Here is a 25,218-nt window from a genome sequence, read left to right as displayed (position 1 = left end):
TAAAACCAGTCACAAGTACACGGAGACAAGCGAGCGCGGGGTTTCGCCACTGTCAGAACGCTAGTGGATCCAACACCTGACGCAGACAGCAAGCCCTGCCAGGACCTATCTGGCACCTCGTTTCGCAAGTCTGCCTGGCAAAAGACACCGGAGAACGTACCTCCTATTGGCACCCCAGGCCCTGCCCCACCGCTTCGTCCGACGACCGGACGTGACTAACAGCAAGAGCAGGCTTCCGAGAGACTGCGAGGCTTCTGGTGACACTTACGCTCAAGAGCAGCCGCAAGCATCCCCAGGGAAGCTTTCCAGAGCGGCAATCGACCGACCCGGGCCTTCTCTGCACAAGCAACGCCTCCCTGTCCTCCCTCTCTCTGCCCAGAGCCCTCAGCAGCCCCTTCACCCACAGCGGGGGGACCCCGAGCGGTAACACCCCGCGCCGACCAAGACCCCGCCCGGCACAAGCGGCGCCAACACCCTACGCGCTCTCCCGCCGCGGGGAGCCCGCTCAGGGCGGGCAGGGCCCGGCGGAGCGCCCCGGCAGAGCAGCGCGGCTTCGCCTCCCCTCGCGGCCGGCGCCGCCGCTGAGGAGATCGGCGCCCCGCCCCCGCGCGCCGGTCGGTCGGTCGGTCCGCCCGCCTCCCGCTCTCCCCGCCCCCCCCCCCCCGCCGGCTGGCCCGCGCGCCATTCCTCGCGCTCCGCCGCCCCTCAGCCGCCCCGCTCCGCACCTTTCCCTCCCTCCTGGCTGCGCGCCCCTGCCCGGGCGGCTCCGGCTCTAGGGCCGCTCCCCGCCCCGCGCCTCGGCGCCTCCCCTAGGATCCGGCAGGCGGGGGAGCGGAGGGGCGGGCGGCGAAGGCAGAGCGCACCCCATCCCCACCGCGGAGCCGCCGCCGCTCCTTCCCCATCAGCCACCAGCACGGAATGATCCTCCGCTCCCAGCCGGGCTGTCCCCCTGGCCGGCTTCGCCGCTCCCCCATTGGCTTCCACCGCCCCTTGCCCGCCCCATTGGCTCCGGCCTCGCGTTGCGGAACCGCGGTTGGCGGGGACGGGCGTCAATCAGGCCGGAGCCCCCGGGAGCGCCCGCCTCCGCAGTTATCAGGTTAGTGTTCGCCGCGGTGCTGGGGCTCGGGATTCCGAGCGGAGCTGGTTGAGCCCTCAAAGTCCCTCACCGCGCTGGCTTTGGGGGGGTCTCCATCGGTGTCACTGCACGAGCGGAGCCGGGGACAGCGAGCGACTCCCGCCAGCCACGGACATGGACATGAAGAAAAGGATCCACTTAGAGCTGCGGAACAGGACGCCCTCAGATGTAAGCAATGCAAAAAAAAAAAAAAAATTAATAATAAAAATCCATCCCACATTTTTTTTTTGGGGGGGGGGAGGGGGCATCCCAACCCCGCGGGGTTCGGGGGGCAGCGGCGGCGGCGGGGCCGCTGCTGCCCTTGAGGTGCCTACCTGTGTGTATGTGTGTGTGTGTGCGTGTGTGTGTGTGTCTGTGCGTGTGGGGCCGTACACCCCAATTTGGGGGTGCCCGAAGGCGCACGCGTTATGGTCTAGGGGGAAACTAGAGGCTGCTCCCGACTCTGCTGGTGTGCGATGCCTTCGAGAGGGCTCGCCCGTGCATTAAATAAAAATAAGTTGGTGCTCCTCTCTTGGCGTGTTTAGTTCGCAAATATTTGTACTGGGTGCTGGGCAGGGAGAGGCAGACAGGGACTGCGAGTGAGTTGCAAATGGTTTAGTTTAAAGTGCGTCTTCATTTCTTTGCAGTGATCAGGCAAGAGAGACTGGGGAGCCATATTTGTAACTTTGTAGTCCTCATGAACGCGCCCTTTCTCTCTCTCTCCCTCTCTCCAGATGCTGAGAAGATAAAAGAAAAGAATTTTAAACCAATGCTTAGCGTTTTTGGCGATCGGGTATTGCCGCCGGTAGCGCGAGCGTTGAATAAAAAAAATATTGCAAGAAATAAACGCACTCTCCACCCCCTCCATCCCCACACACGCACAAAAAGGCTGGATGTGTGCGTGTGCGTGTTTTTCTCTCCCCCCCCCCTCCTTCCCCCTTCCCCCGGGGCCGGACTTCAGGTTGTTGTTCCGCGTCTCGCGGAATAAACGAGAGAGAGAAAAACTTTGTCAGGACAAAAAAAAAAAAAAAAGAAAAAGAAAAAAAGGGGAAAAAAACCCCCACCAAAACCAAACCCACCCCCAAAAGAGTCGGGGGCGGCCAGCGGGGGGTACCCGGAGGCAGGCGGGGCCCCGAACCCGCTCCGGCGGGGCGCGAACTCGGGGCGCCGGGAGGCTGAGGGCAGCGGCGGGGAAGCCCCCTCCCCTCCCCGCCCCGCCATCCCCCGGCGGGGCCCGCCGCCGCCAGGCCCTTGCATAATGGCCGGGGAGGGCGAGGTGCGCCCCGGCCCCGCCGCCGCGGAAGGGGAACGGGAAGGGGAAGAAGGGGGGAACGTACCTCTCCGGGGGGCGCTGGGGGGAGGGCGGAGGCAAGGCGGCGGGACGCGGCCCCGCGGCTTTTCGGTGGCCAAGCGCGGTGTCCGAGGGACAAAGGCGGGCAGGTCGATGTAACCTGCTCTTTAAAGTTTAAAAACTCCTGGGCGAGGAGGAGGAGGAGGACGAGGACGGGGGGGTGGGGGGAGGAGGGCTCCCGCCGCTGTACACGCCGCCGTTCCCGGCGGGCGGTGAGGCGCAGCCCGGCCCGGCCCTGCGCCGCTCGCGGGGGCTCATTGTTCGGGCGCGGGGGGCACAATGAGGCGAGCGGGGCCGGCCGGCGAGCGCCCCCCCCGCCCCGCCGAGCCGCTCCCGGCCAGCGCCACACCGCAAGTAGGACGCGGCGCCATATTTTTTTTTTTTTTTTTTTTTCCTCCCCCCCTCCCCTCCGCCGCCGCCGCCTCCTCCTCCTCCTCCTCTTCCTCCTTTTCCTCAGCTGCGGCGGAGGGAACGGTCGGTCGCGGGCGGCGGCTCTTCCCGCCCCACCGGGCCCTCAGCGCTGGGCCGTGAGGGGAGCCCCGCCGCCCCGGCCCGCCAGCCGCCGGCTCCCGCTCTGGCAGGCCGGGGGGGGGGGGGGATAGCGGCGATGTGTGGAAGTGCGACATGAGGCGTTGGCGGAGGGGGCCTTCCCACCGGCACTGCGGCTGCGGCGGCGGGGCCGGGCGGCGGCGGCGGCGGAGGGGCGCCCGGGCGCCCTCTCCGACATGACTGCCCGTCGCCGGGGCTGCCATTTTGTCGCCGCCGTCGCCGAGCGCGGGGCGGGAGGAGGCTCGTGACGACCGCGGCGGGACGAGCCAGGAGGGTAAAAAGGCGCCGTCGTTTCCCTCCCCCCCCTCCTTAATTATTATTTTAATTATTATTATTTTTATTTAATCCCGCGGGTGCCGCCGTGGAGCGGGGGCATGCCCGTCTTCCCGCCCCCGGCCTGCCGCGGGGATCGGGCCCCACCGGGCTGGTAGCGCCGCCGCACCTGCCCGCCCCGCCCCGCGCACGGCAGCGCCCGCCCGGGCGGGAGCGAGAGCGGGGCCGGGGGTGCCCTGCAGCCCCCCCGGGCAGGGAGCGCGGCGCTGGGAATATGCCTTCTTCTTGGGCAGGGCCCTGCGGGAAGGTAGGTCTCTGCTTTTGGAGCTCCTTTTTTTAAAAAATTATTTTATTATTATTATTTTGCTTTTTTATCCCCTAGTTTTGGTGGATTTGTCCATCACTCCTACTGCTGGAGGCTTATTCACCGTTTATGAAGACAGACCTATGGTTTAAAGACTTGATTCAAAGTATGTTAGCTATAAGCTGGACTTCTCCCGCCTCCCCCCCCTTTTTTCCAGGCTTGGATTGTGTTCAGTTTTTGCTCTGTTCTGGCTTACGTCAAAGAAAGTTGAGAGAGCTCTGATCTGGTGGGGGTTCACTGTCCCTCAGTAACGCAGAAATCTACAGCAGTTAGTTGTAGAAGGCTTATTTAACCTGTTACTTTTTCTTTTTACCTGCTAGCCTTTAGCTCTCTCAGTGAGTTACGTGTTATCGGTCTTCCCAAGGTAGCGAAGGTGATCGCCCCCATTATAAAGCCAAATCTTTCTGGTTTCACATGAAGGGGGATAGAGATGCCATTTGGGAATGCTGTTCTGTTTAGAGTCTGTTTTGTAAAGCCATTGATTACAGATGTGTGCACGTGCTTTTGTGTCGTGGAGAATTAAGTGTACGGTTTGAAGTCTGTTTCTCTAAAATATCTATTAAATAAAATTCAGCTAAATCCAGCTAGAGCTTTAGCTAAAATACTTGGAACTAGGGTTTAGAAGCCAACATCATTTATTTATGGATTTTGGTAAGTCTTTGGGCATGAACAGGATGGTTCTGTGAATTGTTTTTGTTAGTCTCTGCTTTGATAGATAGGCAGTATTTCTCCTCCTTCTGGGGGATCATTATTTTCAAAGTTTTAAGTGTAATGTAAATAAATCTTGGTGAAAATAACTGTGAATATACTTGTTTTGGAGTTTCTGCCCAATACATGCTTAAGTTTTGTGGTACATCTTATACTTATGTATACTTAGTATATCCTGTTATCAGAGCATACAGGATCAAAACTTTTTGTAAATCAAACTTAGATAATAGGATGTTGATAAGGTGTTGTTCCTTCTGAACCTATATTAATATTTTACAGTTTGATCTGGCTAACATGGTTCTTGTGTAGAATACTGTGCGCTACTATGCAGCTGAGCTAGCTGCTTTGGGCTGTTAAGTCATATAATCCTGTTAGGTTACATGTTGACTAATAAAACATAAGTGTCCTGAAGTGGATTGTATAGGAGCCATTTCTTCCTTGGCCTCTTTTTTTTTTTTTTTTTTTTTTTTTTTTAATTCACCCTCCCATTTTTATACGAATTCAGTGTTGGTGAGAGGTCTGGGGTTTTGGAGCTTGAAATTTGGGGTTTTTTTCTGTGTGTTGTACAGCCAGAATTGAGCTTGCACATCTACTTTCTGCCCAGATATTTCAACTTTTTGTCCCGTTACATTTAGTGGTCACTTAACAGTAGTGCACTTGCTGTTTCCTTTGTTGCTTTGTTTATCATGGTTTTCTATTATAATTAACTGCTTGCTAGAATGGGCCAGGTACAATTATTTTACATGGGGTTTCCTCCAGGAACTGGTAGGTGAAATCACTGACCTCGCAGAGGGGCTGCTCACCTGGGCATGTTTGTGGGCATTCTTGTTCATTCCTATCGTAAACTCATTAGTAAAATGCAAAGACGGTGGAACAGGTTCAGTACTAAAGCTCTTAGCTGTGTGACACGGAGGTGGGTTTTTGAAATTACACACAAAACTCATCTTCCTTGGTGTACAGCTACCATGCCAGTTCATTTAGTCTGAGGACTTAGTGCTTTATCAGCTCAAAACTGTGACAGTGATAAAATACTGACTGTAACATTGAGTATTTCTTACAGTTCTTCTAACTCTGTTGCACTTTAAAACTTATTTGACAGTCTGATTTCTCTCTGGTTTTCTGTAGATCTTAAAACTGAAGGGAAATACGGTGCAAGCATCTATACAAAGTGTTCTTTCAAATGAAGAATATAAATAAAAAGGCTCTTTTCCCCAAGCTAGTTCCTTGTTGTGATGCTTGCAAGAACAGTAAAGAGTTTAAAGTGATACACTTCACTTTAAAGACCTGCATTTAAAAAAAAAATTTTGGTCTTGCGTATGTGTGCAGATACATACTTTTTCACTTTCCCCAGGCTGAACAACCCCAGAATGGGAAGGGGATGTACTCTAGGTTTGAAACAAAGTGGGATATGGTTGTGTCTAGGGAGGCATGAGATCACGTACAAACTATGCAGCATGTGCGGATTATCATGGATTTTTGCGGACTTGTATCACTTAACCACTTATGTAGCTGACAGCCGGGTATAAATGTACAAAGAAGTAGCTGTCTTTTTTGCCACCCTCCCAAGTTTACATAACAGCTGGTTTTCACGTCTCTGAATTTTCAGATGCAAACCTCTAAAATGAGCATCCTATTGGATGGATGGATGGATGCTCATCTTGGAGGGACTGCAGCCCACAAAAATCGGGCTGGAGAACAGGTGTGATGTGTGAGCTGTCCTCACTGAAGTTTAGTTTCACAGTTGACTACTGGGCTGACCAGGGAAATATTTGGCAAATTCTGTTAACTTGGACCAAGTTTTAAGCATATGAAAAGAACTATGAATGTAGAACTGAAAAACACCAGTATATGGATCTAAAACTGGTTGCCTAATTTTCCCATTTCCCTGTGATGCTGCTAGAAAGTAGCAATGGTAGATTTTAATTTTTTTTAACCCTCAACTCTTGAGAATTCCCTTTTGACCAGCAGTATGTAAAGTGCAGTGACAGTTACAAAATTTTCTGTATGATTCAGGTGTATGTCCAAATACTGGCTTGATAAAAATGCATTACAAGAAATAGCTGGGGTTTAGTTGATGTAATTGTGTTGTAGTCCATCAAGAAATGCATCTCCTGAAGAAAAAAGCGTTCTTGTCCTGCCCAGCAAATGAAACAAGTTGTTTGAAAAAAGGCGGGGGGAAAACCCCCAAAACTCAGTACAAATCTTGTAGGCTTAAGCCTAGCTATTACAATCCATGCTTGCAGCAGGATTTGTGTGTTATGTATCAATAAATAGAATATACCTTTCTGCTGTTCTGCTCTAAAGGTACATCAGAAACTCCTGAATATTTCGAGGTACCACTAATCACATGCAGGGATTTAGGACTTTTAAATAAAGTAAAAGATAAAATATTTTAAAGGACCGTATTACCTATGTCAGTGATGCATCTTTAAATGTACATTGAATGGTGGCACAAGTGTCAGTGGCTGTTTTCTTAAATATTTACATCCCGTAAGGCTGATGTTGACTGGTTCTTCCCATTTCATTCATTCTGTGGATTACTCCCCCCATCCTCCTGCCATAAAGGTACAGGTATTGGTAAATTGGAGAAGCCTGAAAAATAAGAACCAAACCTATGAAACGTGTGGGTGCTGTGTCTTGGATGTTTTTTGAATGAATTAAAAGTAAGGAAGAGTTACGGGAGTAGTTCTGGTTTGCACACCAGAATCCCAGGCAGCTCTGGGATCCCAGCTCCATGTCTGGGAGGGAGCAGGACTCCCCAGGGTGCCGGGAAGGGAGGTCCTCTCCATGCCACCCGCTGAGGCGGGCTTGCCATTTGCAGAACTCGTGGTGGCTTTCAGCAGTCTTGATTGACGAACAGCTTAGCTCGATGAACCAAACCCTCTGTGTCTGCAGCGAGGTACAAGTCTCAAGTGGGAATAGAGAGCAGTGATGTTTTTGTTGTGCTTTGGAGTGATGGACACTTCTCAGCTATTTATGTGACACTATTGGACTTGTTCTGCATATAATTTTTTCCTGTCTCCTCTCTTGCTCAGCTATCCTTCAGACAAAATAGCTAGTAAATACGTCGTCTGTATTTTTTTACTAGGTTGCTAGAAAACCAGTCCTGAAGCCCTTGCATATGTAAGCATGACCTCTGAAATCTTACACACACACCCCTCCCCCCCCAAGAAAAGCCTTAGTGTTTTGTCTTTACGCTGCTGTGTAAAAGTTGTGGTCTCTACCGGAGCACTCATTTGTCCATTGACTTGGTCTATCAAACACTTTCCCTTCAAAGCCATAAAAAAAAAAAGGCTAGGAAAAGCTTATCTTTTGCAAGTGTGATTTGCCAATGCATTCTATAGCAGCTGACATATTCAGAGACTGCTTTCCATATTAAACATGCAGCTCTTAAAATTAGTCTTCATTTAAATGCAGTGTTTCTCTTTTATGTCTGTCTCTACATCAGTCCTTTGTTGCTGAGGGCAATTCGGAGTACGTGCAACTGAACAAACTAAGCAGTTCAGCTAAATGCTTAAAATTTCTAACAAGAACTTTCAAATTAGAGGTGCGATGCAATCTTATGTTTTGCTTCTGGTTTATTTAATGATAGCTGGCAGTGAATGAAAAGCACTTGGGGTGTGGTATCAGGCACTCAGTTTCTCAAATAGAAACTGAGATGTGGAGCTGAAGTGACCTGTGCAAAGTCACCCACCCCAGCCAGGAGCAGAGCGAAGTGCTCTGCTGGTAGGTGATACCATCTGTAGAGAGGAGAGACGCAAGCAACATTAGCGTGAATATTAAAAAGCATTTAATGCAAAGATCAAGCAGTTTAGTCATGTATTTGAAACAGTCTATCTAAAGAAATAGTTGGAGTTTTTACAGAGTTATGCTGCTAACAGTAGAAACAAAAATGAGAACTAGCTATATGCTTTTGAATGAAACAGCTTTTCATGTCACTGGAGTGTGTTCTGGATTTATTAATTAGTATGTTGCTTATGCATATGGCTATACTGACCCTTGTAAATGTGTGAAAGTATATTTATGTGACTCATGGGGTTTCGTGGTTGGGGGGGTGTTTTTTGCGAAAGACAACAGTAGATTATTCTTTCTGGAAGTTTTCTAGTACTGGAGATGTCTTGTAATTAGATATGAGTGTAAGACATAGTCAGAATTGCTAAGACTCTTCACCCTTCTGCCGCTTACGTGTTTCACTTGGACCTTTAGTTTCTCATAGAACAGAGCAAAGGGACGTAAAATTAGTTGGAGCCATATGTATTGCTTTGAGGGTTTATAGCTATGCTGTGAAAAATATTAGAGGGTAAAAAAAGTAAATGTATTGATATTGAGCCAGATTTTTTCTGAGCTGTGCAAGCAGCCTTAAGCTGTCTCTGAACACAGAGCAGCTTTGATTTAAAAAAAAAAACAACAAAACAAACCACAACACCACCCCACCCCCCCCAACAAAAACAACAAGTAAACAAATAAAACAACAAATATTTCCTGTCTCCCCTCCCCTGCTCCTTTCCCTTTGCCTGTGTAGGGGTGTTGGAGGGTCCCCCATACATGCAGAGTGGCCAGCAAAAAGAGGACGCTGACTGTGCTCATCCTTGTGGGAGTTAACATAAACAGAGCCCAGCTCAAGGGGAGTTTAAAAGGTGGCTTTAAACTGCTATTTTACTGCGTCACTTTGAACATGGGTACAGCGGTTTAACAAGCTGCTTGAGTCCGGACTGTGACAGATGTCCACAGAGGTGCCTGTGTTGTCACTGGATCGGTCTTGGTACCTAAGGAAATATTTTCATGCAATTCCTTTGTTGCACCCTTGTCCGGAGTAAATCCGAGTTTCTTCATCATGTGCTTCTTGGATCAAATAAATTAAATACAAAGTGCTTGCTAGGGTGTAGTGTACAAACACAGAGTAAACCTGTATGAGAACCATGGCGTTATGGTTCAAAGACAGCAGTATTGGGATCCGTGCACATCCATGCGTATTGGTGCTTGTAGTGAAAAACATGAGAAGCACCAAAACTGTATTGGCATGATGCTGGAAGTTCAATTTTGGGCTTCTAAAACCCTCTGCTGAAGTGTTTGGTGGAAGTTTCTGAGAAAGAGATGCAGAAGAGGAATTAAAATATGAAAGTTTGACAGGGTTGCATCATTTGGAAAAACCGTAGATTAATTTTGAAGTCCAGTAGTAGTTTCACATGACCTTGTTGCAAGAATTTGGAGTTTAGCTCAGTTGAATGGGTATAAAATAAGCAAAACAGCTAGAAGTGTGGAGCAGGTTGCCATTGAACCAGTCTGCGCTGGAAGATGTTTTGTTCAGCATTTGTGAATTGCTTGGTATTGAAGGGGCCAGTTGCAGAGTGCCGGTGGAAGGGACACCTTTGTCCAGGTGTGGGGAGTGTGCCTGGGGGAAATCCTGTAAACTTAAGCCTGAACTTCGTTGAAATCCTGACAGGCGCCTGGCATTCAGCCGTGGTGAAGATCTTTGCTTGTACCTGGTGTCCGTAATGGTGGTAATGGACCACTGCTCAAAATTACAAGGTATACGCATTAATCCCATCCAGTCCCTTCCCAGCCGTCAGTCACTGCCTCTGCTAATACAATTCTCAAGTACTCTGGCTGCTAGATATCTTGCCTGTATCTCAAGGGAAGTGGTTTGTGTTACATGGCCATCTTTCGCGCAGCATTGCTCCCTGCCCCGGGAATTGCAGTTTCTGTGCCCAATACAGTAATGACCAGAGCCTGTGCGAGGTAAATGGGCGTTGGCTAACTAGTTTAAGACATGTACTGCAAGTGAGTTAAATCTATTTATCTCATCTCAGATACTCATAAAAAAGCCTTGAAGGGATGTATCAAAATCCAAAATCATGTGCTGGTTTAGTAAGGAGAAAAACTTAACTGCTGTCACCTGCAGTTGGTGCCTTTATTCTGGTTTGCTTTTTCCCTGTGTATCTTGGGGGAGAAAGAGGATGTCAACACTATCGGAATTTTCCCTTCCCTGTTAAATTTAATTCTGTTTGCAGTTAGATCCTCATCCCCGAGCCCAGAAGGAGCAGTGGAGGATTGCCCCGCTAAAGGGGAATCCCTCATGGCACCAAGCCAGCACAGTTGGTGCCATGGCACCTGCCTCCCTCCCCTCCCCTGCCTGCCTGCCTGCAGGCAGCATGCCAGAGGTAGCAGGGGGCACAGCCTGAATGGGCAGCACTGGCAAGCCTGGAAAAGCTGAGCAGCTCTTGAGGGGTGTCTGAATTGATGTACAGCAGCCTAGTAGCTGCTCTAATTTGGGCGAGAGATTATTCTGCATTCCTCTTTCTCTCAGTGTTTTCCACCAGGAGCTGAACTATGTGTAGCCTGGCTCTGCTGTGTGTTTGTATCACAGGGGGTCCTAACATGGCTGAAGATCCATCTTGAATGCAGGTGGCAAATGGCATGTGGTACTATCTTTTTTTAAAAAAAAATTAAGTTCTTCAGGTTGGTTACATTTTGGTGATCATCTTAGAGCAGAAATGGCATCACGTCTTTGAGCATTCAGAGCAGCTTTGTTAGCCCAAGGTATTAAGTAGGCTGTTCATTCAAGAATTCTGTGGCAGTCACATTCCAGATAGTATCTGAAATGGAAATTCATGCAATGTTTATCTCCTCCAGTAGTAACTTTGGGGGAAGCTTGTAACATGAGCGTGGAGAACATCATGTCCTTACCATCACTGTGGAGCTGAGCATGAGCAGTGGGCTCCTGCAAGACTTGGGCAGTATCTTGAGCCTTGTCAAACTGATGCCTTCCCCAGCAAACAAGAACGTTGTGACTGTGGAGGGCTAGCTTCTCTTAAATTTTGCTGCACAAACCGAGTGGAATAGAAACCTAAGCAGATCTGTTGCTACTCAAGGTTCCCCAAATCTGCCTGAGTACAGATCTAGAATATGGTACAAGAAGTAGGAGGACACAACTCTTGACAGTCTGGTTACAGTAGACAGCAATAGTCCTTCTTTACTGTGGAGCGATGCAAAGCTTTGCATGGGCTATGCAGGCTTTTGAGACCAAAAAAATCCCACAGACAGAAACGGAAGTGTCTTGAAGAAGTGCATGTGCATCTGGGAAAGAATAAAACTGTCTCTGCTTTCAAAGTAATTTGGACTTCACTACCACTTACCACAACAGGCTTCCCTTGCTCTCCCCTCCCTTCTTTCCACAGCTTTGCCCTCCTCCACATGAGGTTTCCATTGGGTTAAGAAGTATGGAGGACTTCTCTGAATGCTCCCCTGGATCATTTGGTTGAGAGCAGTGCAGGACAGAGTTAACACCCTCATCTTTACCTGCTTTTTCAATAAAAATGCCGCATAGTGGGATATTCCTGTCCTAGGGGTACCATATGCAATGTACACTTCAAAAGCATCTGGTCCATTGTGCTGAAAATGAGATGTTACAGCCTTTGCTGTTCTGCTTGTAAAGCCAGCAGAGTGGTATTTGTACTTGTAAATTTACCTTTTATCTTTTAAAATTATATTCACAACTGTGTCCTTCTGTCACCTTGTTAAGCCTTCAATTACAGAATGGGATTTGGGAATTTAGTCCCAACTTCATGGATCTCTGTGCCCATGGGTTGTAGGCTTTCTGAAGTAGAGACTTAGCCTTTTTACGTGTTACAATGGAAATATAGATTAAAGGTTAAGGTGGTGACATGTGCAGCTTAACAGTTGTCTGTGTGTGATTATACTCTATTGATTGCGTGTGTGTTGATGAGAGTATGGTCCCTTCCAGAGAGGCAGCCAGCACTGGGAAAGGGAGGTAGGGGAAGGTGTGCCAGGTACTGTGCACAGTGAGTGAGTCCCAGATGTCACTTGAGATGACTGCCATGAAAGCCAGTGGCTGCTTACACATGGTTGCCTGTTCTTACCCTAGGAGTAGGTTGGAGTTTTGCAGTATACCACATGGCTATATTAAGGATGTTGTATATGCATTTGGGAACACAGCTTAATGCAGTAACCATAGTAGAAAAAAGATAAGAGTCCCTGGTTATCAAGCAGGCAGTAATGTAGAGTGTGATGTCATGAAAGTCATGAAGAGATATAGGGGATGCTGTAATCCACAGTTAACAGTGCAGCATGTGTTAACAGAGATGTGATGTCATGTCATGTGCTGAAGGCATCTGGGACTATCAGAAATAGAAACTGGGATGACCACAGGAGAACAGGTCCAAGGCGCGTGGTCTGAAGAGTTTGTTGAAGAAGCAGCAGTCTCCTTGCTTACATGTGACTGCTGAAAACTAAGGACTGATAACCAGAAAACCACACAGCAGCGCTCAAGCAGAAGTATGCTTGGAGTAGGAGCAGATGGCACACACTGAATTGGGGAGAGGGTAGCAGAGCCCTGAGCCACTCCAGAAACGCAGAGGACAAGGCAGAACGGTAGGCTGGGTGCAAAACGCTTGACAGTTGAAGGTGTACGATGTGTAATATCCCTACCCAAGCACCTGATGGTGCCTTATCTTAAATGCTATCGAAGACATGGTTACGTACGACGGGAACCAACCTAGCCACCCACGTGTTAGGCTTTCTGCTCGATGTTCACCTGTGGGTGCCTTCTTAGCTGTTTAGGTTAAGTGTTGCGGTGTTGTTCATGGTGGTTGGTTGCCTATGGCGTGTTGCTCTTCTACTGTTTCTCACTATGTAGCAGTTTTTTGTGAAGATAAGTAAAGGTCATGTGGTTTGTCTTTTACTAGTACTCATATTAGTACTTACTCCAATTAGTGCTTTGATTTGCTTATGCATTGTGGTATAGACAGTGATACAGTTAATGATACACAACTTCTGCAAGTTTTATCTTCTTGTCTTTGATGCAGCTAAACACAAATTAGCTGAGGACACTTAACTCCCTTAGCCTCTCTCTCCAAATGTGTTCAGATTGTCCTCCTTAATTCTGATGGCTTATCTCTGTGTCTGTACTATTACAGAGACTGCAGTGTGATACAGCTAAATTGGTTCAGACCAGCTGAGGCCCACTCATTTCATTCAGGTATATAACAAGACTCAGAAAGGGTGCTCGCCCAGGCTACTTGCATCAGGCAAAGGTTTATTCTGTGTTTCAGTGACAGAAGATGAGAAAGAAATGTAAAAATTGTAGTCTTACTGTGCATTTTCAGGGAAGTTCAGTAGATGTTTGGAGAGTGATTCAGGAGGTGGAATTTTCCTTAAGATTACAAAGACTTCTGAAAAACAAACGAGGAATAGGGTTTTAGTCCTTCTGTCATACTTTCGTGGTAGTGAGCTGTTTTAGATGGAATGTAGCTTTACTAAGGTCACCTTTCCACTTCTCCCTCTCTGTATACTGACACAGTTATGAGCTCACTAACTGTCAAGGCTGTAGTACGCCTGGATGAGGCCCAACATCCTCACAAAGGGGCTAAGGTTTGAGAAGAGACCTCTGTGCAGCAGCCAGCACATTGGAAAAGTGTCCTGATAATAATCCAGAGGGGCCTTGGAGGGCAGTGCCCTCTCCAGTTAGCTGCAAAACAGCAAGTTCTTAAGGAGGAGATGGCAAGTGAGAGTGGAAGTGGAGGAGAGTGGGATGCGCAGGAGCACAGGCTGAGAGGCTATGGGCAAAGAGCTGCAGGGTAATTTTAATACTTAGAAAAACTGTATAAGCTGGTGGTAGTTTCTACTGCTTGTACTGTATGCAAGAGAATTGGGTGTGATGCAGCAGTGAGAGCGCATGTGGCAGTGAAGTTGGGAGAAGCCCCGCAAGCCCAGTTTGTCCTCCTTTTGCATGCGTGTATTTTCTACAGGATTCTTAAATCTCTTAGAACATGAAGCCGTCTTAATTTTGTCTTGAATGTTATTTTATGAAGTCATGTTCTTTCAGAAGCAATTCAGTGTATTAATATACCTCTGACCACATAAGCACTGAAATTATGTTGCTGTGATTGCACTTGGGGAGTGTTAGGAGCCTGTACCCTGCTGTTTTCCTAAACGAGCTCTTCGATTCAACCAAGCTTTCTACCACTTGCAGACCTGGCTGGTTTTATTCCATGATAGCTTTGCTGTGGAGTTGTTTTGACTGTACCTTTGCCCAGTATCTTGGTACTGGGTGCAGTGAAGAAGAGAGCATTGCAGTTATGTATCAAAGTTTTCTGAAAAGCAGAGAGGAAACCGCAGTCTTGCCCTCAAAAGAGCAAACTAAAAGTAGAAGCCAGTTGGCTCTTCTGCCACCATATTAAAGAGGTTTTTTTTCTGCATCCATTGCTATTTCCAGCTCCCCATTAAATCTTTTCTCTACCCCTGAGGAAGCTTTGTCCGATTCCCTGTTTGCCTCTTCTCCATCCTGCGTTTGGGGAGGATTAAGGGATGGATGTCCCACCTCCTGGAGTGAGGGCAGATGCCATTTCTTTCTCAGTGTGAGGTTTAGGCGCTGCTTCACTTTCTGCCTTTGGTCTGCTGCATAACTCAGAGCCAGAGCTGACTCTAAACTGTGCTGGCTGCTGCAGCTGTGAGCATTTTCCTTCCCTGAAATCCCTTCTGCCTTGCTTCATCTTCCTATGTGTGCTCTTGCAAACTTAGTTTGCAAAGAGGATAAGGCAAAAAAAGACCTTGCGCTCTACACAGCATGGAGATCAGCCCCTTTCTGCAGAGAACCTCTTCTCATGTGGCACAGTGCAGCTGTGCTCCTTTACCCTCCTTGCTCCAAAATGTGTCTGTTAGGTGGGTACCCTGATGAGCCACCTCGCTGGCCAAAGGAGATAGTGGGGCAGGCAGGGGCCTCGTGTGCTGGTGAGCAAGGAAGGGGGGATGTAGCTGCTGTATGGTCTGGGTTTGGGGTGGAGCTTCTTTTATTTTACTTTTTTTTTCCTTCTTTAATTTTTTTGGCGGGAGCTCTGTGTGTGTGTGAAGCAGATGACTGAGAAAACCGTGTGTTTGTCCCCAAATTGATCTCGCTGGAGGATCCTGATACTTAAATAGTGTTACAGTAAGAAGATATGCATGTTTGCCTTTAAAATGGCTTTCCTGCTGTCTAAGTTTCAAAGCAAAGGGGGTTTTCTGTGGTTTGCTTTTGGGGTTTTGTTGTTTGGGGTTTTTTCCCCCAGTGGAATAGATGTATTTGGGATCAGGAGCATTTGACCTGGATCTTTGGTTTATTCTAACCAGTCTAAAATTCTTCTGGAAGACTTTTGTGTAGTCATTCCCTATCATAATTCTTCTAGGAAAATTGTAGAGTCTTGGAAAATATATTTCCTGTCTAACGCTGGTCCTCCTACTCTCAATGAATCACTTGTACTCTTGTGTTGCTTTGGGCTGACTTCCCTATTGACTTCAGTGCCTGGGATTTAATTAGAAATCTAGGGATGTTATTTGGAGCTATAAAACTACATAGGATTCTTCTCTGAGCAGTGGGATTACAGTAATAAAAAAATTAAGAAAATTAAATATTTGCACATTAACTGTCCTTGGTGTGAAACGAAGAGTTGCTTCGTGTTTCTGCATACACTGCAGACTTCTTTTATCCCATCCTCAGCATAAAGCACCACTCCCTCCCTCTCCAAACCTGTAAACAAACCTCAAGCACGGGATGGAGTCTGCAGTGCACGCAGAAGGATGGATTTTCCTAGGTGTTTTATAGGGGAGAAATAATCCCCAGAAATTCTCCGTCGGTGTGAAAATGTCTGCATGTTCCCCAAATGGGTGGGCCCTTCCTGTGGAGTCATAGTCTTCAGTGGCAGAGCTTCCCCATAGCTCAGGAAAGCTCATGCTGGCTACTGAGGGACTTGAATCCCATAAGGCTGACCTGGGTTTAGGGTGAAAAGGAGCAGTCTTATTCAGGCTGGGGCGTATTTAGGGGCTCTTTTGTATTGATGCTGTTGTTTGGTGTCTGTTGAAGATAGCACCTGCAAAAAGACTGGTGCTCTGTTTAAAAACAACAACAAAACCCTGCAGGCTGTAACTTACTGTACACACCCGTGTGGCTGTCCAGCTTTGGCTGTCGGGCAGGTCCTGTGCTGCTCAGGCCCATGGGGACATTATCATCACCTCTTCCTTGGAGCCTCCCTGCTGCAACAGGGCGAGGGAGATAAGGGGTATACTGCTGCTGCAGCAGCAATGCTCATGGAACCTCCCCTGCCAGCATCATCCTACACATCCCTTGCAGTTCCCCAAGAAAGGAGTTGCCTCTCTGGAGATCTTCCCCTAAAGTACTATCATTATTAAGCTACTCTAATGAGGAGGGGTGAGGGTGGAGGACTGCAACAAGACCTGGTTTAGGATCACTAGTACCTTCTTTAGGTTTCAGGAGTGTCTGAGGAGACAGTAATCTCTCCACGCTTGAAAAGCTAAAATAATTTTTGCATGCAGAAATAAGCTATTTTAACAGCTGATGGTGCATTGTAATAGCACATGAGTTGTATGGAGTGTCAAAGTTGTAGGTTAGTTTAAAAATAAATAGGTTGGGTTTATATTTTTTAGAATGCTTATTGCTTGCATTTACTAAATACGATGCTACTTCTAACAGTCAAATTGGTTAAATCAGGATTAATGTTTTTGAACAGTTTACATTGTTCTTAGAACAATACCAAGGTGGGCAGTTGAAGCAAAGCCAAATACCTCTGTTTCTGAAACAGCGCTAACCATGCTAGCAAAAGTAGGGATCAGAGACTGAAAGTAACCTTTCCCATACTTACCAGTTTACTGGAATACCTTTCATTTTTGCCTGATCTGTGCCATCCTTTGCTTGTGAGTGAAATCTTTATCCTCCATGCAGAACGTTTTATGCACATTTTGCATTGTTCTCTTTCCAGGTTAAAGAACTCGTTCTTGACAACTGTAGGTCATACGAAGGCAAAATCGAAGGCCTCACAGATGAATTTGAAGAGCTGGAATTCTTAAGTACAATCAACGTAGGCTTAACCTCAGTTGCAAACTTACCAAAGTTAAACAAACTTAAGAAGGTAAATAAAATGTCCTATGCCATATCCCTCCCTCTTTGCACTCTACTGCATGTGTCAAATAGTTGTTTGTATAAAAACGTAATGTAGCTGACCAGACTGCTTTGTGGTACATGTTTGCACTAAAAACTCAAGATGTTTATGTGCCTTTTAGCTCGAGCTAAGCGACAACAGAATCTCAGGAGGACTGGAAGTGTTGGCAGAAAAGTGTCCAAACCTCACGCATCTAAATCTAAGCGGCAACAAAATAAAAGATCTCGGTACAATAGAACCTCTGGTAAGTTGATGCGGTACAGGGTGAAATCAAACCCCATTTTGTGACGAGTAGAGGCATTATGGGCTTGGAAGGTCCCAAAGCAGCTTGCAGTGGAGTGTCCTCCGTGCTTATCTCTCCAGCCAGGTTGCTGTGGGGCTCAGCCTGGCCCCGGGCTGTCTCTCAGCCCTGCCCTGGGGCTGTGCCGGCAGCATGAGCGGTGGCTGCTTCCCTCTAGTGGCTGCGGCTTGGCCGCTGCCGGGGCTGGGCTTTCCCCACGGGCTCTGCAGGGACAACCATGGCTTTCCACGGTGGTGTGGGCTACGGGTCTCTCTCCCAGATGCTCTGCTTCAGCTCGGTGTGTTTTCTGTTGAAGTGTTGGGTCTAAAAATCACCAGCCACCACTTCTGCCCAGGGGTGCGGCGTGTGCTGATGGTGGCAGGGGCCAGCTGCAGCACCATGTGCCTCTGTATGGGGTTGCTCGCTGCAGCTGGGCAGAGGTTGCTGAGCTTCCAACATATTCCTGCTGGTTTCCATTGCCTCTCCTGCTCACGGTCATTATACTTCTTATTTCAAGTGCTGAGAGCAAGTTTGTCAGGTCACGGTTCCAAAAAGCATCGAAGTGTCAATTCTGGTAATGCTGTTTTCTAGTTCTTGGTTTGTGTGCCCTTTGCTCTCCAGAAAGGAAGAGTTTTGGCTCATGCTTGTTTCCCAAATGCTTGCTCTTAAAATGTCTCAAGGAGCAGTTTTCAGACGAGTCCATCTTGGATCTCCTTTCCCCCAGCAGAAGGAAAGAGCAGAGCCATTAAACTCATGTAACAAACAAATGAGAGAGAAGATTGTAACTGCTCCCAGTTTCAGGCTTATTGTTTTCTTGATGTCACCGTTGCTTTACAGACTGAACTCCAGAAGGGAGATATTTCATAAGACTTGATACAAATCCTCAACTGCTTGTGCTTTTGTTGTTAGTACTTTGAAGTGCTGTGGGCAGTGCAGACTACCTCAAAAAAAACCCCAAACTAAAACCAGGAATTTAATTCCTGTTCAATTTCTAAGCCTTTTTTCATTTTTCCAAAGGCTAAGGTACAGTCATTAAAATTTTTAAAATCTCTCTTAGCAAAATCCTTGCATCCAAAGAATAGTCTGTTTCTTCTTCCATTGAAAATAGTAGTTTAAATAGACCTGGCTGCTGCCTCCAATATCTTGCCTTTTACTTTTGGGATAACTGAGTGGACTATTACTTATTCTTAGCTTGGCCCCTTGCAGCATGTGTGATTTTTGCACCATTACCTCTTTCCAGACTTCAGTCTTCTACTTGCAAGATGCTGATCTTGAGAGAGGGCATTTTCTGCTCTCAGATACCAAAGCAGCAATGGCCAGGCATTGCAGATTGCTGTTCCACACCAGTTTAGCAGGCAGAGATGAAAATGACCCTTTTGTCATGGGAAGCTCTTGAGCACATAAACTCTGGCTGCTATTGCATTCTCTGCTGTGTAGAGAATTATTGTAACACTGAACTTCAGAGACTTTTCTTTCTTTGCAGAAAAAGTTAGAAAACCTGAAGAGTCTAGATCTTTTCAATTGCGAGGTAACCAACTTGAACGACTATAGAGAAAACGTATTCAATCTTCTCCCGCAACTCACATACCTCGATGGCTACGATCGGGATGACAAAGAAGCACCGGACTCTGATGCAGAGGGCTACGTGGAGGGCTTAGATGACGAGGAGGAAGATGAAGATGGTATGTGAATTGTGCTACTTAGTGTACGTAAGTTAAAAGATCGATATGCTGCCTAGTACATTTTACTTCCAGCTCTGACTTGTTGGCAAGAGAAGGGTGTTCTCAGCAGCTCCTTCCTGACTGATGTAAAGGAGAAGTACCTCAGTGTCCTCTGAAGGAACGAGGGGAAAGGAGATGGGCAGGGCCTGAAAGAGCTACTTTCTCAGTCTTATCTCTAGTGAAAGATCGAGATGACAAAGAAGCACCGGACTCTGATGCAGAGGGGTACGTGGAGGGCTTAGACGACGACGAGGAAGATGAAGACGGTATGTGAATTTGTGCTACTTGGTGTACGTAAGTTGAAAGATTGCTGTGCTGCGTGGTACATATTGCTTCCAGCTCTGACTTGGTGGCAGGAGAAGGGTGTCCTCAAGCAGCTCCTTCCAATTGATGTGAAGCAGAAGTATATCAGCTTCCTCTGAAGGAATGAGGGGAGAGAAGATGGGCAGGGCCTGAAGGAGCTACTATCTCAGTCTTATCTCTAGCGAAAGGTAGGGAGTGAAAGGGTGGTAGAAGACAGGGACCAGGAGGAGTAAGACCCTGAAAGAGTTCAGGGAACAGTACACCCCAGGGGATGAGGACATAAGGCAGAAATGGGTAAGAAAGGATGGCGTGCTCACACTGCAGTTTTCCAGGAACTGTGTAGTCAGGGAGGTATGAGCAATTGTGTAGAGACTGATGGAGAAGGGTAGGGTGGAGAACCAGACCGGGCATAGAAAAAAAGTAGCTGAGTCAAGGAATTAAGTAAAGGAGCCAAGGCATTAATAGGAGTTTGTAGCTGCCCTGTGAGGACAAAATGAACTAGTTGAGATAAGGCAGAAGAGAGGAGAGTGTATGTATTGAAGTCTGCCTGGGGCAAGCTCTGTGAAAGGCACTAATTAGGCAGCAAGCAACTTTTTAGTGTTAGGAAAATGTACGGTGGGTCCCACTGCGCTGTAGGTGCTGTTCTGCCTCCCCGGCAGACTGCACTCAGAGGCATCAGTGTACCAGTCGGATGAGTATCCGGCTGAGTTTGGGGAATTTGCTAGACTCTTCAAACCCAGCTGCACAGCAAAAGCAGAATAGCTGGACTTGCACTTTTCCCTCGAGTGCTGAATGTGAGCTCTGGTGAGAGGGGTGAGTGCTGCAGCAGTGCCTGGCAGAGCAGTGCCTGGCAGAGCAGTGCATTCAGCCAGCAGCACGCAGGTTCAGCAGGGACAGGTTCTCCTCATCAGAGTACAAGTTTGGGCCTGTATTCAAATGCATGAAAAAGCTCCATAACACCATTCCTGCAGCATGGAAAAACAATTTCTGGCTTGTTGCTTGGACTAGTTGCATTTAATCTCTTTACTCTTGAAAAGAGATTGCAAACCCATAAGATGGATTGTGTGTGAGCCTCTTGTATTGCTCTGGCAGCATAAAGGCAAGGGCTGTCCCTTGGGGAGGGTTCCCAGTGCGTGGTTGGCTTGTCAAGGTCTGCTCTATCCCTGGTGGGAGCAGATGAACACTTGCAGATGAAGAGCTGCAAGTGTCCCATGGGCTCAGAAATGCGTATTAGTAGTGGGAACTGGAGCAGCTGAAGCTAAAGCAGTCCTGAGGCTGCTGTGACTTACTGTCAAGGCCCCTGCAGCCCTTGAGCAGTTCAGACCATGGGTGCAGCTGCCACACTACCCTGTCACTAGGCTAAAGAGGCACAGGACTACATCTAGTCCTGTCTAGCAGCTGGAGAGCTACCTTTAATTCTGTACAGACCTTAAGCAATGCTTTCCATTTGCTCCTTGTGTCGCTAGGAGGTCACATCTCAGGTGGCAATGTTGGAAAAAAAGTAAACTTTAAATGTCTGAGTGGTTAATCTTGTTTGACTGTATAGAAGAGGAGTATGATGATGATGCTCAGGTAGTAGAAGACGAAGAAGATGAGGAGGAAGAAGAAGAAGGAGAAGAGGAGGATGTGAGCGGAGAAGAGGAGGTAAGGATTTATGCAGTTAATAATGGGTGTAGAGTGAACATGCTCTAACTGGGAATAGTTGGGCAAGAAATGGACCAAATATTGGAGGCTTTGAGTACTTCAAGCGTGTGCTTGCTTTTTTACTTGAGAAGCATCGCGGGGGGGGGGGTGGCTTTGAGGCATGCCTGTCTATGAGCCAGCTGCCATCTAGTGACCATTGACATGAAATCATTCTATTTATTGGGCTGATGTCAAAAATACTATCGGGAACGTCTGCAGACCTAGTTTGTGGGGCCTTTGAAGGGCTGGGGTTACAGCCTCCATACAGACAAGAGAGTGGTACGTGAATTACTGACTGTGCTCTCAGACCGATGTTCCTCGTTGGGCATGTACCTTGTGATTCCTCAGGATGCTTAAATTCTTAGCATAGTCCAGCTCCAGTGTGTAGGGTGTGCTGAGCCTGTCACAGTCTGCTGAGACTTTGCTGTTAGCAGAACCACTGGGATGGGGCTAAAATTTGACTGTAGGAGGTAATATTATCTCTCAGCCAGTCAAACAATCTTAGATACTTAACTGCCACTCCTGAATGGTTGGTCAGCCTCTTCTCAAAACCAACAGCAGCTCCTCAAGCTCTGGAGGTGTCTGTTTGTGTTTTAACTCTCTCTACCCCTAGAATATGTGCCTTCTCCTACTGACCAGTCAAGTTTTACTAAACTCAGGACATCTTAAGAAAATTTGCAGCTGCATATCAGCGTGAAGTATAAAACCATATTCTCACTGAAGACTTGAAGCTAGAAGTGGCTGCTATGATTGTTTCTGATTTTCTGCAATGAAACTTGGGCCAGGGTGCAGTTACACTGTAGCAAAAAACCGCACTTATATAAGTGTGTGGGAAGTGTCTACCTTTTTGTTTGGTTTTTGTTTAAGATACTTCAAGGACTTTCTCTCTGTTGTAAAATGCTTTTGGATATTGCCAAATTGTGAAGGGTCCTGTACTGAAACTGACTTTTTTTAATCCTTCCTTTATTTTTTTCTAATTCAGGAGGATGAAGAAGGCTACAACGATGGTGAGGTAGATGACGATGAAGATGAAGAAGAGCCTGGTACGGCAGCAATCCAGTTTTTGCTAGAGATAATAATAATAATTTTTTTTTAAAAAGTCAAATACCATTGTCTAAAAAACAGGCTTCTGTTTGTATTCCTGCTCCTTTGATAGTAAGCCAGTTGCCAAAGTAGAAGCTTGTTGAACTTGTTCAACTCCTCAGCAGTATGAGGGAGCACTCATGTGATTCAAGTTGTGTTTTATTTTCTAGATGAAGAACGGGGACAGAAGAGAAAACGAGAACCTGAAGATGAAGGGGATGAAGATGACTAAACTGAATAACCTATTTTGAAAATTTCCTATTGTGATTTGACTGTTTTTACCCTGTATTTTCCCTCCCCACACCCCCAACCTTTTTTTTTCTTTTTTTTTCTTTTTTTTTTCTTTTTTTTTTTTTCTGATTGTAATGTTGCTGTGGGAACGAGAGGGAGAAGCAGACTGGGTGGGCAAGGGAATAAAATACTATTTTTACTGCCACTCCTCCTCCTATTCTTTTTAAATTTTTTCTTTGTGGCCCTCTCTCAGTCCCTGTAACTGCAATAGTAAGTATAAACCAAGTGGTAATTTGTTTCTTATTATTGGAGTGGATAGTTTGACATCTTTGGAAAAAAAAAAAAGACAAAAAAAGTTTAAGATCAGTTGATGATACCCCAAATACACATACTCTGTTCTGAGACAGCTGAATAGCATTGGTTGTTGGGATTTTTCCACCGCTGCCAGTCACTAAATACATTATAAGCATTTTTTTGGGGGATGCTGCAAATTTAGGCAAAGCATCCCTCCACAGCAACAGGTGTGAGAATGGCATATTGATAAAGTGATTTCTTTGTTGCCTGTCCGTGAATGACTGCCATTTTCAGCCAATGCTTTCCCTGCTTTTGTAGGTACCTTTTATTTTGCTGTATGTAAATAGTGACCAAATGTTTTTGTTGGGTTTTTTTGGGGTGTTCCTTTGGATCTGGTTTGTGGGGTGAATTTGCAATCCCCCCTCCCTGCCCTGTGTGTTGTGTGTTTTCCTTTCTGTTTGTTTTTGGGTTTGGTTTTTTTTTTTTGGCTAGGGTATAGCCAATACACTGAAAATGGCAGGCATTTAAATATATATATAAATATATATAAAAAGTGTTCCTAATTCCTGAGTTACTAGTGAAATGAATTTGACAATTGTAATAAAAAAATGTTTCAACCCTTTTAAATAAGGTGTGTACTATTTTGGTCTGTAATATATAACACCTAGTCAATTTTAAGTGATGAGAAACTACTTCCACTTGTGCTATATACTTTGAAAATTTTTACAAACCTAAATACAGGAGGCAGTTCAGCATGTAGGGTAGGAGGTTTCTTTTCATACACTCAAGCACGAGATACTAATACAAAATTGTATTTTCTTACCTAGTGGAAGTCAGTAAAATGACTGAAAATACCTAGTGAATGTACAGTTTTACTTTCATATCCCTCTTTAAAATAGCTTTAGAAGTGACTTGTATTTCCTAGTCAATATTTCATCTGTATAAATACATTTGCAACAGTTTTTTTTCCCAGAAGAGCCAAACTTTGAGTTTTATGTCTGTTTGTCATTGATGAATTTCAATAAATCTTTTTATACAATTTTTCTGTGGCTTATTTGAGTAAAATGGGCCACTGGGAAGGAATTGCATACCTTTTTAAAAAGGCATTTACTAAGCTATTCTGGTAAATACCCTGATATTTTTAGTAGCTTGACGATACGTTTTGCACCATAAAAACTACTCTTAGCCATGGTTGGGTGAAACCAAGGGAGGTGTTGTGCCTTTAATGCAAATAATGGTATGCCATTTTTCTTTCAGAATGAGGGTTTCTTCTGTGTTACCAGCATGAACTCTTGATTTCCTTCGTCTGAGTGCGGTGCTGTGGTTTGGTGTGTGAGTTCTGGGTTAGTATATCTAGGAGCTTTGGTCATCCAGGACAAGGGCTGTCTGCTGTGACTTACTGCCAGTCCAGAGCAAGGTCTCTGTGTTTTCCTGTCTTGTGAGTTTTCCTCTCTTGTGAATGAGTTGTGTCTTAAAGGTGAATGGCACAGCAAGTAGCATATTCTGTGTACTTAAAATTCAGTTTCTGTGCCATGCAAGAGCATGAGAAGCTGTGGAGGATCAGGTATTTCTTCTTAACCAGATCTCTTTGGAAAAAAACAAGCCTTTTTGTAGGTGGGAAACTACACTATCCTGAAGCGTTGTGTAGAGTGGGGGTTTTTGTTTGGTTGTTTGGAGTTTTTTTAAGAGGAAATCCAACTGGGCAAACTGCTCCCTCCCCAGCCAGGATCATCTGCTGTGAAACCAAAACCATGAACTGGCAGGGCAGGGTCAGGCTCCTGCAAAGCAAATAGCAGCCGCCAGCCCTGGGTAACGCAGGGGCAGGGCCAGTAGCTCTAGAGCTACAACCCAAATCTTGTGTTGCTCTAAACCAGCTCTGTCTCAGACTTCAGTTTGCCTTTGTACTGGGGAACTCGGTTTTCCAAAGACATAGCTTTTTACTCGAGCTGTTAGAAGGAATAGGCAGCAACTGGACCTGACCTTTCCTGCACGATGAACCTCCCTAAGTCCCAGAGACATAGCAAACAAGGACATCCAGATGAACATGTCCTTTGCACGCACAAGATGCAGCAATGCTGAAGTGACGTTTGGTTTAACCTGTCACCCGTGGGCTCTAGCGAGCCACCGCTGGCTTGCAAAGGTGTTTTTCCTCTTACCGTGGAAGCATTCAGAAACCCTTAAGCTCTTCGCCCTGTGTAAGCAGTGAATGGCCCAGGTGTCATTTAAGTAACACTTCTCTTTGTACTGTTAATTGTTTCAAAGCTTACTTTGGAATTAATTAGGTGTCTCAAAACTGCAGCAGTAAGATCTTTGCTAC

The 25,218-nt window shown here is 46.5% G+C and overlaps 2 protein-coding genes across 9 annotated transcripts in view; one reads left to right on the top strand and one right to left on the bottom strand.

Moving 5' to 3' along the window:
- Positions 1–3,030, bottom strand: part of NOX5 (NADPH oxidase 5) — a 51,098-nt gene extending 48,068 nt beyond the window's left edge. For 3 of the 6 annotated variants that reach the window (XR_011327159.1, XR_011327160.1, XR_011327162.1), the window contains exons 1-2: positions 2,452–3,028; positions 726–1,851 (exon numbers count right to left, since the gene is read on the bottom strand). The gene's annotated coding sequence lies outside the window, so the exon portion shown is untranslated. Of the gene's footprint in view, positions 1–725; positions 1,852–2,451 lie in introns of those variants that run through there. The other 3 variants (XR_011327158.1, XR_011327161.1, XM_069798678.1) reach the window with 3 other exon arrangements.
- ANP32A (acidic nuclear phosphoprotein 32 family member A) lies at positions 1,076–23,940 on the top strand. Of its 3 annotated transcripts, none has more exons than XM_069798675.1 (8): positions 1,076–1,303; positions 17,127–17,276; positions 17,428–17,550; positions 19,070–19,268; positions 19,475–19,573; positions 21,157–21,254; positions 22,276–22,336; positions 22,547–23,940. In XM_069798675.1, exons 1-8 carry the CDS (start codon positions 1,250–1,252, stop codon positions 22,606–22,608), a joined length of 846 nt encoding a protein of 281 aa, XP_069654776.1. In that variant the 5' UTR covers positions 1,076–1,249; the 3' UTR covers positions 22,609–23,940. The 3 variants fall into 3 exon arrangements, with proteins under 3 accessions (XP_069654776.1, XP_069654778.1, XP_069654777.1); XM_069798676.1 differs by lacking the exon at positions 1,076–1,303 and adding an exon at positions 3,384–3,594; XM_069798677.1 differs by lacking the exon at positions 19,475–19,573.
- The last annotated feature ends 1,278 nt before the right edge of the window (positions 23,941–25,218 follow it).

Source organism: Haliaeetus albicilla, chromosome 12, assembly GCF_947461875.1.
Source record: "Haliaeetus albicilla chromosome 12, bHalAlb1.1, whole genome shotgun sequence".
In the NCBI taxonomy this organism is placed as follows: Eukaryota; Metazoa; Chordata; class Aves; order Accipitriformes; family Accipitridae; genus Haliaeetus; species Haliaeetus albicilla.
The sequence above is the reverse complement of the archived record's forward strand: the minus strand, read 5'-3'. Positions and strand labels throughout refer to the sequence as shown.

What these genes read in the sequence shown, in the direction of transcription:
- ANP32A (XM_069798675.1), top strand. Translation starts at nt 1,250, where the DNA reads ATGGACATGAAGAAAAGGATCCACTTAGAGCTGCGGAACAGGACGCCC. An exon ending in TCGGTACAATAGAACCTCTG is followed by an intron (nt 17,551 to 19,069) that starts GTAAGTTGATGC and finishes CTTTCTTTGCAG; the next exon opens with AAAAAGTTAGAAAACCTGAA. An exon ending in ATGTGAGCGGAGAAGAGGAG is followed by an intron (nt 21,255 to 22,275) that starts GTAAGGATTTAT and finishes TTTCTAATTCAG; the next exon opens with GAGGATGAAGAAGGCTACAA.